Source organism: Harpegnathos saltator, unplaced genomic scaffold, assembly GCF_003227715.2.
Source record: "Harpegnathos saltator strain DR-91 unplaced genomic scaffold, Hsal_v8.6 scaffold2, whole genome shotgun sequence".
Lineage (NCBI taxonomy): Eukaryota > Metazoa > Arthropoda > Insecta > Hymenoptera > Formicidae > Harpegnathos > Harpegnathos saltator.
In genome coordinates, this window is record NW_020229983.1 from 788,987 (window position 1) to 804,107 (window position 15,121).

General features: G+C 35.1%; 2 protein-coding genes across 2 annotated transcripts; both read right to left on the minus strand.

Annotated features, from left to right (window-relative positions):
• Window positions 1-499: 499 nt before the first annotated feature.
• Window positions 500-6,628, minus strand: LOC105190952 (limulus clotting factor C-like). Its single transcript, XM_025297966.1, has 6 exons — window positions 6,475-6,628; window positions 3,520-3,537; window positions 2,363-2,527; window positions 1,985-2,283; window positions 1,092-1,248; window positions 500-780 (listed from the first exon to the last, which is right to left on the minus strand). Exons 1-6 carry the CDS (start codon window positions 6,530-6,532, stop codon window positions 587-589), a joined length of 891 nt encoding a protein of 296 aa, XP_025153751.1. The 5' UTR covers window positions 6,533-6,628; the 3' UTR covers window positions 500-586.
• Window positions 6,629-7,681: 1,053 nt separating this feature from the next.
• LOC105190944 (serine protease nudel) lies at window positions 7,682-15,086 on the minus strand. The gene is made up of 9 exons (XM_011153985.3): window positions 14,823-15,086; window positions 11,842-13,129; window positions 11,583-11,687; window positions 11,162-11,382; window positions 10,769-10,984; window positions 9,814-9,978; window positions 9,436-9,734; window positions 8,461-8,617; window positions 7,682-8,137 (listed from the first exon to the last, which is right to left on the minus strand). The coding sequence occupies exons 1-9, from the start codon at window positions 14,878-14,880 to the stop codon at window positions 7,950-7,952; spliced, it is 2,697 nt and encodes an 898-aa protein (XP_011152287.2). The 5' UTR covers window positions 14,881-15,086; the 3' UTR covers window positions 7,682-7,949.
• Between the last annotated feature and the right edge of the window lie 35 nt (window positions 15,087-15,121).

A 15,121-nucleotide genomic window follows, 5' to 3' on the forward strand; every position in this document is an offset into this window, starting at 1 on the left:
CGGGTGGGAGGGCACATACTAGCATCGAGCAATAAATGCTTGATTTCATATTTTTGTTTGATAACGCTGGATTTTGAAAATGTATAACTACTACGAAATATTAAAGCGCAGAAGAAAGTAATATTGATTTCTCAACAGGAGAAATATCTTGGTGCAAAAAAAAGTGCCAGATGTCACATGATATATAAAATATAAAAATGTGCCAGCTTTGATGTCACATGATATATAAAATTTTCTATACGAGAATTTATCAAAATTGCAGGCCAATGGTGAGTAATGACCAAGTGGTTAAAAACAGAAAGAATATAATTCAGTTTAACGATTTATTGAATTTGTAATACAAAAGCGACTTAAATCGCGGATCTTCGATTTTCCATTTCTGTTTGTGCGATCAATATTCACCGATGTTACCGGAGTATTTTGCAGAAATACGGAATACAAATTACAAAATTCAGGATAATCGCCAATATTTAGGGTTTTGTCGCTTTTACTACTTTGTCCATCCATCATGTCCATTCGTCTCGCGTCATTGCCGATTCGATAACATAGACCACATATTTCGTATATCGTATGACGTAATAGATGTTTACATCTTGACATAAAAATAATTAATCCACTTAAGGTAGCGATTTATTCGGGTAAATGCAATATAAGAGGTGTAATCGCAATGGTCCTTCTTCTGGAGGGATACGCTGGCGACACCACGAAGATACCAAGTACCATCCTTCTCAAAATATAGACCGCTGCCGCTAACGTTATATCCATCGCAGGTGCTTGAACCTGAGAATCATGCAAAAAACCGTACGTTAAAGAAATTTCGGAACCTTGAAGAACTTTCAGCGTTTATATGGATTAAGAACACTAATAACGAAAATACGCGAGAATTTTCTTCTGTTATCTTAACTCTTCCAATATTGATATCATGTGTTATCTACTATAGCATATAAACACTCATTAACTTGTTACCTAATTGCGTCATTATCCATTATAAATGAATCACATATAATGATCTCGCATCAATTTCATGAAAGTTTCCGCGATATAGTAAACACAAATCAATCTCAAATAAGTAGTTGCGTATAGACACTTACCATTCATAGGGCCGGCACAGAATTTATCGAATGTGATTAATCCGCGGAATTCTAGAGGTACGTCGTTCCGACACTTCCGATACGGCACGTATGGCATAGTAACTTTGTATAAGTTCTCTGTGAGCTTGTCAGTAATATCTTTATCCCAGCCAACCAACTGAAATCACCAAACAAACTCACTATTGTTTTATACTCACTTTGCATTTAATTCCGACCTTCCGTCTTTGAATATATGCCAGGATATTTGCGAATAAAAATTAGATAACCTGTCTATTTGATTGTAAATTTTTCCCTGTCCTTTGCGCACGGACATACAATGAACAGTAATAGAATGCAACGACTCGCGACGATGCACACAAATAAACAAAATTACATGCAGAAACGTGTTATCTTAATGCTTTCGACAAAGAATAACTTTTCGAATGCTCTGTATTCATTTTTTTAGAGCACGATGTGCTTCCTTTAATTAAGTTGTATGAAGACGTCCAGAATTCACCATTGATGTTTTCACTCGGGCCGACTCAAATTATGGCCATAAACCGACGATCGCGTTTGATCACGCTTTAAATTTAATTATCATCCTCTTATCATTAAATACATAAAAAAAATTACATAATCCATACGTTTAAATATAAATTTGCTGTTATGATATGCGCACATGGGCATATAACTCTACGATGATGACATGCTGCATGATTAGGTAACATTGATACAATGTAACGACACGTGTTAACATGCACAAGACCAAAGTTGCATTTAGAAACGCGTTATTATAATATATTCAATAACTATTAACTTTATATACGTCATACTCGTGCTGGATTACAAAACGTCCTCATTTTGATCAAACCGCGTGAAGATATCTAATCATATGACTTTCTCGCTCACATTACCTTGCCTAATTGCCCCTCTCGTAGCTGCTCTTTATCGTACATGTTTTGCCAATCCATGCAAATGGGTCTGACCAGCATGTTCAAATCTAAGGGCATCTGCAGCTTCACCAGAGCTATATCCTCGGCAAGATTACCTCTTATCCCAAAGTACCTGCGGCGCAATTTTATATACTCCACTAACGACTTCTGACTGTACTGCTCCTGGGCATCCCAAGAACGATAGTGTTTACCGGCACCCACAGCGTAATTCGACGCGTTGTAAGGTTTATTTTCAGTCTCGTCGTAGAAACAATGTGCAGCTGCGGATGAAGAAAAAAAACGAGAGATTGTACAAACAAGCGATGAGAAGAAAATAGATTTGTCTGTTCAATGATTCACCTGAGACGACGAAGTTATTGCTTATTAGAGTGCCGCTGCATATATGCTTGTATGTCTTGGCGTCATCATTCTTTTGGTAGATACCAACGTACCATGGAAATAAGTCCACTTTGGTCTCGTTGCCATTTACAATCAATTTTTCATCTTGCGTGGTTTTGCCGCATTCTACTTGTGCCCAACGACATTATTAGTATTTCTGTGACCGATGACCGTCACAATTACGAAAGCGAGCCATCACAAATGAATAGCAAGACGGAAATGTCTCAAAAACATAATCGCGTATACAATACCGATTATTCGTCAGCAACAGCAAACTTGTTCAACAATAATTATGAAGCGAGGAAAATTCAAGCAAACATTAAGGCTAGTATTTTTTTAGGATAAAGCGAGCCCTAAATTAAGGCTTTCGGAGCATTTTATAGATATTCGAATGATTTGAAATATTCTCTCAAATGAATATCCCATTATATGACTCAATTCTGGCGAACCATGTTAGAGCAGAGGATGTTGGAATTTTATCTGTTAGTATGTCCGCTATTACCATTCGCCACATCAGGATAGCCTCTATTAGAATCGCTCCCATCCCATAGGAGACTAGGTTAGGAGTGACAATGTTCGAGTTTTGTCCGTTAAAGTTCTCCTTATTATCATTAGCCTCGTTAGAACATACTTCGTTAGAATAACCTCCATTATGGGGAACTACGTTAGGGATGACAGTGTTGGGATTTTGTCCATTAAAATTCCTCTTACTGCTATTGCCGTTACGTTAGCCTCCATTAGGGTAGTCTTCGTTAGGAAACTTAAGAATGTTAGGATAGCGCCCGTTAAAATAGTTCTCATTAAAAAATACCCTCTACTCTCGCGGTAATAATTAATTTGTTATGACGTACGCCGTTAGAGATAAGTCCGTTAGGATGGACCTTGTTAAGGATTGTATTAGGACTGCCGTTTGAATAATTCGCGTTAAATCCTTTGTTAGGATGGTGTCAGTAAAAGTTGCCCAGAGAACATTCACGGGTGACACACGTATGATTGCTAAAGTCACGGGTGCCACATTCAAGCCTCCTGGATTTAAGAGCACCGTAATATGATGCCCTACATTCCCGCTTGCCCTGAATTGATCGGTATTGCCTTGAAAATATCGAACCATAATTTACCATTATCCTGTGCAGGCGCTGAAAATATAAATTTTTGCGAAAAGATTAGCAACTTATTCTTACAAGATGCTGAATTATATGCACGAATAGCAGGATTTTAATACTATTCATCTAACGCGAAAATTTTAATTTTAGTAAATAGTAAAATCTTAGAGGAACGTTCGAAATAAGAAAGAGGGAACTACATTAGTAGGATCATATCCAGCCCAATCATAATTATAGATAGAAAAGGATATGCGCGCAGAAGACAGAATTTAATGAATTTAACGAAATTTTGAAGACTGATTCATGTATATATTGTATACGATTATTTTGATTCTCCTCAATATAAACTTCTTGAATTTTTGAGAAAATTCCTAATCGTCAACTTATAAATATTCAATCGTCGTCCAACCAAACACAAGAAAAGGCCTTGAGGAGTTATATTAACATGATATGTTTGGTTAAAACAAGTTTGATTAAAACAAGTTTTGGTAATGTATACAGATTTTTTTTATTTTAATAAAATGTGCAGACATTCAGCCAGAACAGATGAAACACCGGCCATAGTTTGACTATTACGTATGAAGTAATTTAAACATTAACTGATTATTATTACATGTCTATATATTGATCTTAAAATTAGAAATTTATAAACAAAAAATAATTTAATGATTTAGCTAAATTTCAGTAAGTAGATAAAAATTAACTAAAAACATAACAATTTGACTGTTGGAGACAAATTTCACTTGAAATAAGATACAAATGTGTCTTTGTTCAAATTAAGTGTATTTAGGTGAAATTAAAAATACGGTTAAATAAGAAAATGATAGTTATTATCAATTTTATATCTGTGAATCTCTGATTCTTTAAGTAATTGACTTTACAAGCATTATCAAACCTTCTCCTATATATATATATATATATATAGACATATATGATATATGTACATATATAAATATAGCAAATATAGGCAATACACAAGGTCTATTGAGATAAAGAATAGCACCTAAGATAAGCAGCCGACGATTTAAATGTCCCGTGTCCGAATCCCACGAAACCCTAATTAAACGAGCTTCTCAAATACAATCGAATCAATCAAATGACTGTTTTCAGTTTAAAATTACTATGCAATAATATCCCAGCAAACAAGTTCTTTTAAAGAAGTAAAAAAGTCCATAATCGGAAATATGAATATAATACAATTTTATTACTGCAAATTCGGTCAGTTGTCTTATTTAAGACTTGCGTTACCAAATTTGTCTGATAATCCTTAATAAAAATGTATGTAACCACATTTGTTTGATAATCTTAATAGAATTTTGTAATATTCGTTCTTCAACAAATATAGCTATTGAAGGGAATCTTATAGTCCAGAGCGTTAAAAAAAGAAGGTAAATTTAGGAATTTCTTTCTGGGAAACTATAACTCTGACTAAATTGAAATATTAGGGGGAGTTTTATACATATTTAATGAAGAAATATAAATTTTTACGAAACATTTCATTTAGATTTGGCTGAGTTATGCGCCGTTTCGCACGAGGCATCGCGTGTTGTCACGGTTTGCCGTTGACATCCTAGTGCTGGTTTGAATTATCTGAAGCACAAATATAAAGCATTTTTTTTTAAATATGAATGCCTCTTTAGCGTAAACCTCAATCCGGATAAAAAATATATGATTTCCTTAAAAAAAACTTGGTTGGAAAGGAGTTCGATTTTTCGTCGATATTTTGACACGTTTTCCACTAAAAAAATAGTTTATTATTAACTTTTTATTGGTTTCATAGGTTCACTCTAAAGATATAACTGTTATATTGAATTATCCAAAAACTGAGGCCGATTCGATTAAATTTTTGAATTCTGATGTTAACCATCTTGTAAAACATGGTTTCGAGAAAAACATATTTGAAGTTTCGATTACTATTTTTTCATGTTTACAGCATATTTCTGGCTAAACTACTTTTCCTGGTCCATAAAATAATCCTTCTGATTCTTCGTAAAAATTATGTAATTTCTGTACATTGTTTTGACTAGCCATATGAACTTTCTTTGTAGTATCAGCACTTTTGATTTTCGCATACGTGAACCACCGTGTAATCAACAAATAACTTACATTGCTAGCCAATAATTATTCCCATCGTCCCCATAATTTTTAGAGTGGTAATGTAACCCTCGTTAAACACTCCTACAGCCAAATATGCACAAAATTCGAAAAAAAACTGAGTTCGAACGACCATTAGAGATTACAATCTTGCTACACACATATAAAGGCCTCTATATGTGTAGAAAATCCTGTTTTTTTATTTATTTGTTTATTTGCTCCGCTCCCTCGACAACAAAAAGTTCCTACTTGCTACGACCTGTACCTGACAGTGTTGAACGGTCGGATGACGTCGAACAGTCGGACGTTAAATTGCTTATAACTTCGTTAATACTTTCATTAATAGTTTCAAAAAATCGCTACACCAACATATTTTTAAAATATTGTACTATAAAAATAACTTTATTTAAGAAACTTTTTTTTATTTACTGAAAGTTCTGAACTATAAGATCCCCTTAATATAGCCATATTTATAATTATATAAAAAAATGTTTCCGTGTGCGCTTGGAAATTTTCATAAATTCACTTTTTAGCACAAACAAATAAGAAAATGCTTGAATAATCGTAAGTGATATATACTCGGCGTACTGGAATATCCTCATCACACATTACGTAATACAATTATCTGGAACATATTTCGCAGCATATTATTATCAAAATACCTACCTCAGCGACGGCATAACCGATTGCTCGTGGTGGAAACGTGTCGGATCACAATGTGGTTTTTAAATACGCAATTAAATAGAATTACCGCAGTAAATCGCGATCTTTCATAAACTACTTTTCATTCTTTGCATGGAATTTTATAAAATGCAAATGTATTATCAAAAACAACAGCAGGAGCATATAATAAAAAATGTTATATATGTTACTCACATGATGGCAATAAAGCCAGCAACGACAGAACTGTCGACAATACGGCGCACGCCTTCATAATTGCAGACGCGTCTACTTAACCACTCTCTCGATCAGAGAGAAACTAACCACGGGTCCTCTACTGAAGCCCAATCGAAGCCTTAAGCTTCAGCATGAAAGGTCAACCAGAATATCTCAAGATGAACCACCGCAGTTTATTTCGCAACAGAGACGAGGATTGATGTCAACGCTAGAGAAAGAACTTAATGATACGTAAATAACGGGATGATAATAGTCATACTCGTAAAAAAAGAGAGGAAGATGAGGCTCATTATTGATTGAACGGTTACGTCAACAAGCAAAATTATCGGTTTTAGGGAAAAGAAAATTCGAATGTGTATCGATTGCTGTTTCTCTTCGCCCCGAAAAAGTGTGGGTTGCGATTTCTGTGAAGGGAGTTTACCTGCAATTTTTTGCTGGGATTATTACCTGTGAAAGTTATAAAAAGTTATTAGAGATTATATTATTTTACGCAGAAAAACGAGGATCAGAGTAAAGTAAAAAAATTCCATTTGTGCAAGAATTCCATTTTATGCAAGATGGTGCGACCCCACATCGTATTCGCAATGTTTGAATTAATACATAAAGCCTATGGCAACAGGATAATAGATTAGAATATCCAAAATTTGCTCATGTAGATATGGAATAGGCTTCTTACTCACCCGATTTAAACTCGTGTGATTTTTTCCTCTGAAATGACCTCAAAGACAAATGTTACGTTGAACTATCAAAAAATGTCGATGAATTGAAAGAAAACACTCGAAAATACACTCGTAAACTTCTATAACCATGTTAGACTACGTATTTCAAAGTTTTCAAAAATAGTTGCAGTTCTACACAAATTCCGACGGACAACATTTTGAAAATATTTTTGTCTCTTCTTTTATAATGTGTATTTATATTATTAAGATATGTTCTCTCCATATGTATGGTAGTAAATTTGACAACTTTCCTGTACAAAATAGCGTTTGACTTATTTGGTTCGACCTATTTGTTGCAAAGTATTGCAATAATTTGTTGCAATAATTTAGCATTTACATCCATACAATCTTTAATAGTCACTTTGTACAAAGTTTTTTGTGTACGGAAATCTATAAAAATCACGAGCAACTGTTGAGCAATGATCAAGTGGTTAAAAATAGGCAGAATATAATTCAATTGAACAATTTATTGAATTTGTAATATAAAAGCAACTTAAGTCGCGGATCTTCGATTTTCCATTTTTGTGTTTATCCGTTCAATGTTCACCGAAATTGCCGGAATATTTTGCAAAATGCGAAATACAAATTACAAAATTCAGAATAATCGTCAATATTTAGGATTTTGTCGCTCTTATCACTTTGTTCATACGTCACGTCCATTCGTCTCGTGTCATTGCCAGGACGATGATGTAGACAACATATTTCGTAGGTAGATAACCACTTCCCTGTAAATGTTTACATTTGAACGTAAATATTACGAATCCATTTAAGATAGGCACTGATCCGGGTAAATGTAACGTAAGGAGTGTGATCGCAACGATTATCCTTCTGAGAAGATGCGCTGACGATACCACGAAGATACCAAATACCATCTTTCTCAAAACATAGGCCACCACCGCTGTCTCCCTCGCAGGCGCTTGAACCTGAGAACCATGCGAAGAACCGTGCGTTGAAGAAGTTTTGAAACCCTGAAGAACTTTCAACGCATTTATATGAACTAAAGACATTGACAATGAAAATACATTGTGAATTTTCTTCTGTTATTTTAACTCTACCAATATTGACATAATGTGTTATCTACTGTAGCATATAAACGTATATTAACTTGTTACCTAATTACGTCATTATCTATTACAAATGAAAAAATCCTCGATCACATGCAATGATCTCGCGTCAATTTCATGAAAGTTCACGCGATAATAAACACAAATTAATCTCGCGTAATTAGTTGTGCATAAACACTTACCATTCATAGGGACGGTGCAGAACTTATCCCGCGTGATATATCCGCGGAATTCTAGAGGTACGTCGTCCCGACATTTCTGACGCGCTACGTACGGCATAGTAACTTCGTATAATTCCTCTGTGGGCTTGCCGGTGATATCTTTACCCCAGCCGGCCAGCTGAAATCACCAAGCGAACCCACCATTGTTTTATTCTCTCTTTACATTTGATTCCGATTCTCCTATCTTTGAAGGCCTATCTTTGACGACGGGATATTTATCATATAAAAATCTAGATGACCCGTCTGTTTAGTTATAAATTTATATAAACTAAAGACAAATTACCCCTGTAATTCACGCGGAGACACACGATCAAGTAACAGTGACGCAACGACTCGCGACGACAACATACCCATACAAAGTTATATTGAGAATCGTGTCATCTTGATACTTTTAACTTTAAACTTTTGAATAACTTTCCAAATATATTTATGCTTGTGATTGCAAATTATTTACCCCTTGATTAAACTGCATGAAGACGTGCAAAGTTCGCCATTGTTGTTTCCGCTCGAACCGACTCAAATTACGGTCATAAACTCATGATCGCGTTTGATATTTTTTTAAACTTAATTTTTATTCTTTTATCATGAAACACGCAACGAGACGTTTGTTGTTTCCCAAAAATTAGATAATTTATATGTTTGAGTACAACTTTACCAACTTTAGATTTGTGAACGCGAACTTATAAACTTACAATTCAAACATGCTACACGATTAGGTAACATTGATACAACAGCACACATCGACATGTATATGACCAAAGTTATATTCATAAACACGTCATTATGATATATTCTACGGTTACTTTCCCGTTGATTGTGCTGCACTCACGCTAGATTATAAAACGTAGATTATCCTCACTTTAATTGAACTACGTGAAAATACTCAACCAATAGACTTTCTTGTGATTTATATGCGATTTATACTTGTTTAACTACCTTGCCTGATTGCCCCACTTGCAGATGCTCTTTGTCGTACATATTTTGCCAATCCACACAGATGGGCCTGACGTGCATGTTCAGATCTAAGGGCGTTTGCAGTTTCACCAGAGCTATATCCTCCATAAGGTGACCTATCGTCCCCAAGTACTCGAAGCGCAATTTTACGTATTCCACCAACGACTTCTGACTATATTGCTCCTCGGTATCCCAAGAACGAAAGTATTTGCCGGCACCCACAGCATAATTCGATGCGTTGTAAGGTTTATTTTCAACTTCGTCGTAAAAACAATGAGCAGCTACGTATGGAGAAAGAAAACGAAAGATTGTACAAACAAGCGATGAAAGCAAAATAGATTTCGCTCTTCGATGAATCACCTGAGACGACGAGGTTGTTGCTTATTAAATTGCCACCGCATATATGCTCATATGTATTGGGGCGATTTTTTTTGTAGATACCAACGTGCCAGGGAAACAAGCCCACTTTGGCCTTAACGCCGTTTACAATTAGTTGTTGGCCTTGCGAGATGGTTTTGCCACATTCTACTTGTGCACAATAATGTTGTTAGTATTTCCGTTACCGAAAACCGCGATAACAATTATATGAGCCATCACAAATGAATAGCTAGACGGAAATGTCTCAAAAACATAATCGCGTATACGATACCGACTATTCGCCAACAACAAATACGTTCAACAACAACTATGAAACAAGGAAAACTCAAACAATTATTAAGGCTCTTGGTGTTATTTTAACTGAGACATAACAAACGAGAAAATGACAAACTTATAAATTCTCGCGCTCCGTTTCAAATAAAAATATATTTATATGAAGGAATAATGCTTCAGATTGCTAAAATATACTTATAAAATGCTTTGAAAGTCAGTCGACTGCGCTAAAATCAGTGTGATATGAAGTTTTATCACGCAAATATTTATGCATTCTTATAACTAAGGCATATATATATATTGTAGTCATTTGTACTTGTATAGAAACTATAAAGAAGATAAGATAATTTTCAGAGCATTTTATAGATTCACGTGATTTAAAATATTCTTTCATATAAATATTTATATAAATATCTCATATAAAAATATCATATTTCGGAAGTAGCAGGAAAAAATTTTCAACGTGCCATTTTTCTTGCCTCTGGCGTCATGATCTAACATGGCCGTTGAATGTACTTGGAAATCTTAATGAGCACAAAAATTTTTAGTTAAGAGTAACACTTTCGTATGCTGGAAAGGAATTAGCGAAACTCGCTCAATTTGTCGAACCATTTCTGTTCACGCTTCATATCTAATGCATGAAAAATGAACAAGTCACTTTCACCTGGTTCACAGCGAAACATGACGCGATTCCACAGACCACTCTCGAGACATTCCATTGTTTTGTAATTCGGTTTGTTGACTGTGGGATATTTATGAAATTGTTTACAGGTCAATGTGGCTCGTGCCCTAGGCAGTATAGGATCGCTACAAGACATCTTTTCCCCTTGATAACTGCAGGAAATGTCGACGGTCGTGCTCTTCAGCTCTGGGCAGATCTCTGCAGAAATTAACGTCGTAGAAACTAAACGATACATTTTATCATTCGATATAAAAAACATTAATTTTGTAATAATATAATTATGCAATAATATATTTTTATTAATCAACTCGTATCGAGAGACATTATATAGCCAATTGTTCCGGAGATTTATATTTATTATTAGAAGAGACTTACTGAAACATGAGACCTGGTGGTGTAACCACGTATTGTTGAGACAAATGGTAGTATCGCTACCACTCAACATGTAATTGTTATTACAAGTATAAGTAAGAATACTGTGCTGCGGGACGGTATCGCCAGGATGTTTATGGCATTGCTCTTCGCATCCTCCCAACTTGTAACTTCCGCCTGTTGGCTGTTCAGGTAATACACAACCGTTTTCTTGATTTCTGCTCCTAAATTCCCACGAATTTGCATCAAAATAATCAGTCTAGTAAAATAATCAGTAAGAAAGAAAAATATAAAGATCTATCCTAAAGAATACAAAATCTCACAGCAATGAATGTTCATTAGCGATTTTATATGGAAATTAACTAACGGATATAAATGTAAATAAATTGTATAGGAAAGTGTGGCAAGGAAATATTTGACTTACGTAATACAATATGCCTCATCGCTTGCATCGCGACAATCGATTTTATTATTGCATTTGGCACTAGATGGTATACATACGTTGTTTCTGCAGCGGAATTCATCTTCCCTATTCAAACGTGATAATTAAACGTTCTCTTTGGATATATTTAATCCTTTTTCCATCTGGTAAGATGGCAACTAATAAGATAGTTTTACCGGTTATTCGTTATCAAATAAAAATTAATAATGCATTGTGTGTAGCGCAAACTAATCGTACGTACCTACATTGTGCATGGTCCAGTTTTGTGTTTTCTTCTGGTACCTTATTATTAAGGCTGCTTCCGTTAGAAAGTTGTCCATGAATGTTTGCACTATTACCATTCACCCCGTTAGAATAGCTTTCGTTAGGATTACCTACATTGTAGAAAACCACATTAGGAGTGGCAATGATAGGATTTTGTCCGTTAGGGTGCCCTCTATTATCACTAGCTCCATCAGGGTAGTTTCCGTTAGGATCACTTCCATTGTGCGAGAGCACGTTAGGAGAAATAATATTGAAATTTTGTCCGTTAAGATTCCCACCATTACCATTGGCCCCATTAGGATTGCCTCCATTCTGGGTGACTACATTAGGAGAGAAAATGTTGGGATTTTGTCCGTTAGGATGCCCTCTGTTATCACTAGCTCCATCAGGGTAGTTTTCATTAGGATCACTTCCATTGTGCGAGAGGACGTTAGGAGAAATAATATTGAAATTTTGTCCGTTAAGATTCCCACCATTACCATTGGCCCCATTAGGATTGCCTCCATTCTGGGTGACTACATTAGGAGAGAAAATGTTGGGATTTTGTCCGTTAGAATGCCCTCCATTATCACTAGCTCCATCAGGGTAGTTTCCGTTAGGATCACTTCCATTGTGCGAGACCACATTAGGAGAGATAATATTGAAAGTTTGTCCGTTAAGGTTCCCACCATTACCATTGGCTCCATTAGGATTGCCTCCATTCTGGGTGAATACATTAGGAGAGAAAATGTTGGGAATTTGTCCGTTAAAATTCCCCCTATTACCACTGGCCCCATTAGGATATCCTCCGTTAGGATAGCCTCCATTGTGGGGAATGTTAGGTATGACAAAGTTGGGATTTTGTCCATTAAAATTCCCCGTATTACCATTGACTACGTTTGGGTAAACTTTGTTAGGAATGCGGCCATTAGGATATCCATTATTAGGATAACGTCCGTTGAAATAGTCCCCATTTGAAGATACCGCGGTAATGGCAGGTCCGTTATGATGGACGCCGTTAGAGATAATCCCGTTAGGATTAATCCTGTTAACGCCGCCATTTGGATAACCCGCGTTAAATCCTCCGATAGGATATTGCCAGTTAGAATTGCTCACTGAAGATACGGATGACAGAGGTATGATTGCTAGAGTTATGGGTGCCGCATTCAAACCTTCTACATTCAAGGGCACCGGGATCTGATGCACTATGTTCCCTCCTGCTCCGAATTGTCCAGGACTACCTTGTCCATTGTTGAACCATGATTGACGATTATTCTGTGCGAACGCTGAAAATATAAATTTTTATATAAAGACTACCAATTTTTTCTTACAAAACATTGAATTATGTACACGAGTAGGAGGACTTTAATATTATTCACCTAATACAAAAATTTTAATAATGTAATTTAGTAAATTGCAAGATGTTAGAGAAATGTTCGAAATGAGAAAAGAGACTGCTGGATTAGTAGTCTAATCGTATTCTAATCCAATTATAATTATAAATAGAAGAGGACATACATACAGAAGATATGAATTTAACAAAATTTTGAAGACGATTTATACATGTATTGTATCCGCGCAATTCCTTCGATTCTCTTCTATGCGAAATATGAACTTTGTGAACTTTTGAGAAAATTCCTAGTCGTCAACTTATAAATATTCGATTGTCGCTCGACCGAAATATAGCACGAAAGCCTTAAGGAGGTAAATTAACATGACTTGTTTGGTTAAAACAAGGTTTGGTAAATGTATACGGATTCTTTATTTTACTCAAATATGCAAGTATTCAAACGGGACGTTTAGGTACAATACCAGTCACACTTGATTATTGCGTATCAAGTAATTTAAACATTAAATGTCTTATATTTATTATTATTATATGTCTATGTATTGATATTCAAACTAGATGTCTATAAGCAAAAAGTAATGATTTTAGCTAAATTTCAGTAAGTATATCAAACTTAATTAAAAGCACAACAATTTGAATACTGGAGTGAAATTCATTCAAAGCAAGATATAAATGTGTCATTAATTGAAATTAAGAATACCGTTAGTTAAGAAAATAATAGTTATTATCAAGTATTTTATGTATATATATATATACATTGTATGAATCTAAAGTATTCAATTCTTTAAGAAACTATCCTTAGTATTATCAAATTCATTCCGACGTATATGTATATACAATAATGCACAATGTCTATTGATATAAAAAGTACCAAGACAAGCAATTGACGGTCTAGATGTGTTCGAATCCCATCTAGTTAAACGAGCTTCTCAAATAAAATCGAATCAATCAAACTGTTCTCAGATGAAATCACCATGCAATAATATCTCAGGAAACAAAATCTTTTAAAGAAGTAAAAAAAGTCCATAGTCGGATATATGAATATAATATCATTTTATTACTGCATCCAAATTTGTTCAGTTGCCTCATTCAAAACCCACGTAAACAAATTTGTCTGATAATCCTTAACAAAAATATACATAACCAAATTTGTTTGTTAATGTTAAATAGAAGTTTGGAATATGTGTTCTTCAATAAATATATAGCTACTTAATATAATCATATATATAATTAATGTAACAAAATATTTCCCGTGTGCGCTTGAAAATTTTCATAAATTCACTTTTTGGCGTAAACAAATAAGGAGGTGCTTGAATAATCGTAAGTGATATATACTCGGCGTACTGGAATATCCTCATCGCACATTACGTAATACAATTATCTGGAACATATTTCGCAGCACATTATTATCGAAACACCTACCTGAGCGACGGCACAACCGATTGCTCGCAGCGGAAACGTGTCGGATCACGATGTGGTTTTTGAATACGCAATTAAATAGAATTACCGCAGTAAATTGCGATCTTTCATAAACTACTTTTCATTCTTTGCATGGAATTTTATAAAACGCGAACGTACTGTCAAAAACAACAGCAGGAGTACATAATAAAAATGTTATGTAAGTTACTCACAAGATGACAATAAAGCCAGCAACGACAGAACTGTCGACAATACGGTGCACACCTTCATAATTGCAGACGTGTCTACTTGAAAATCACCACTCTCTCGGTCAGAAAGAAACTAACGACGGGTCCTATACCGAAACCCAATCGAAAGTGTGAGCATGGAAGGTCAACCAGAATATTTCAAGATGACCCACCGCAGATTAATTTTGCAACAGCGATGAGGATTGATGTCAATGCTAGAGAAAGGCCTTGAAAATACGGAAAATAACGGAAGAGAGTAGTGAGGGAAAGAGAGGGAGGGAGAG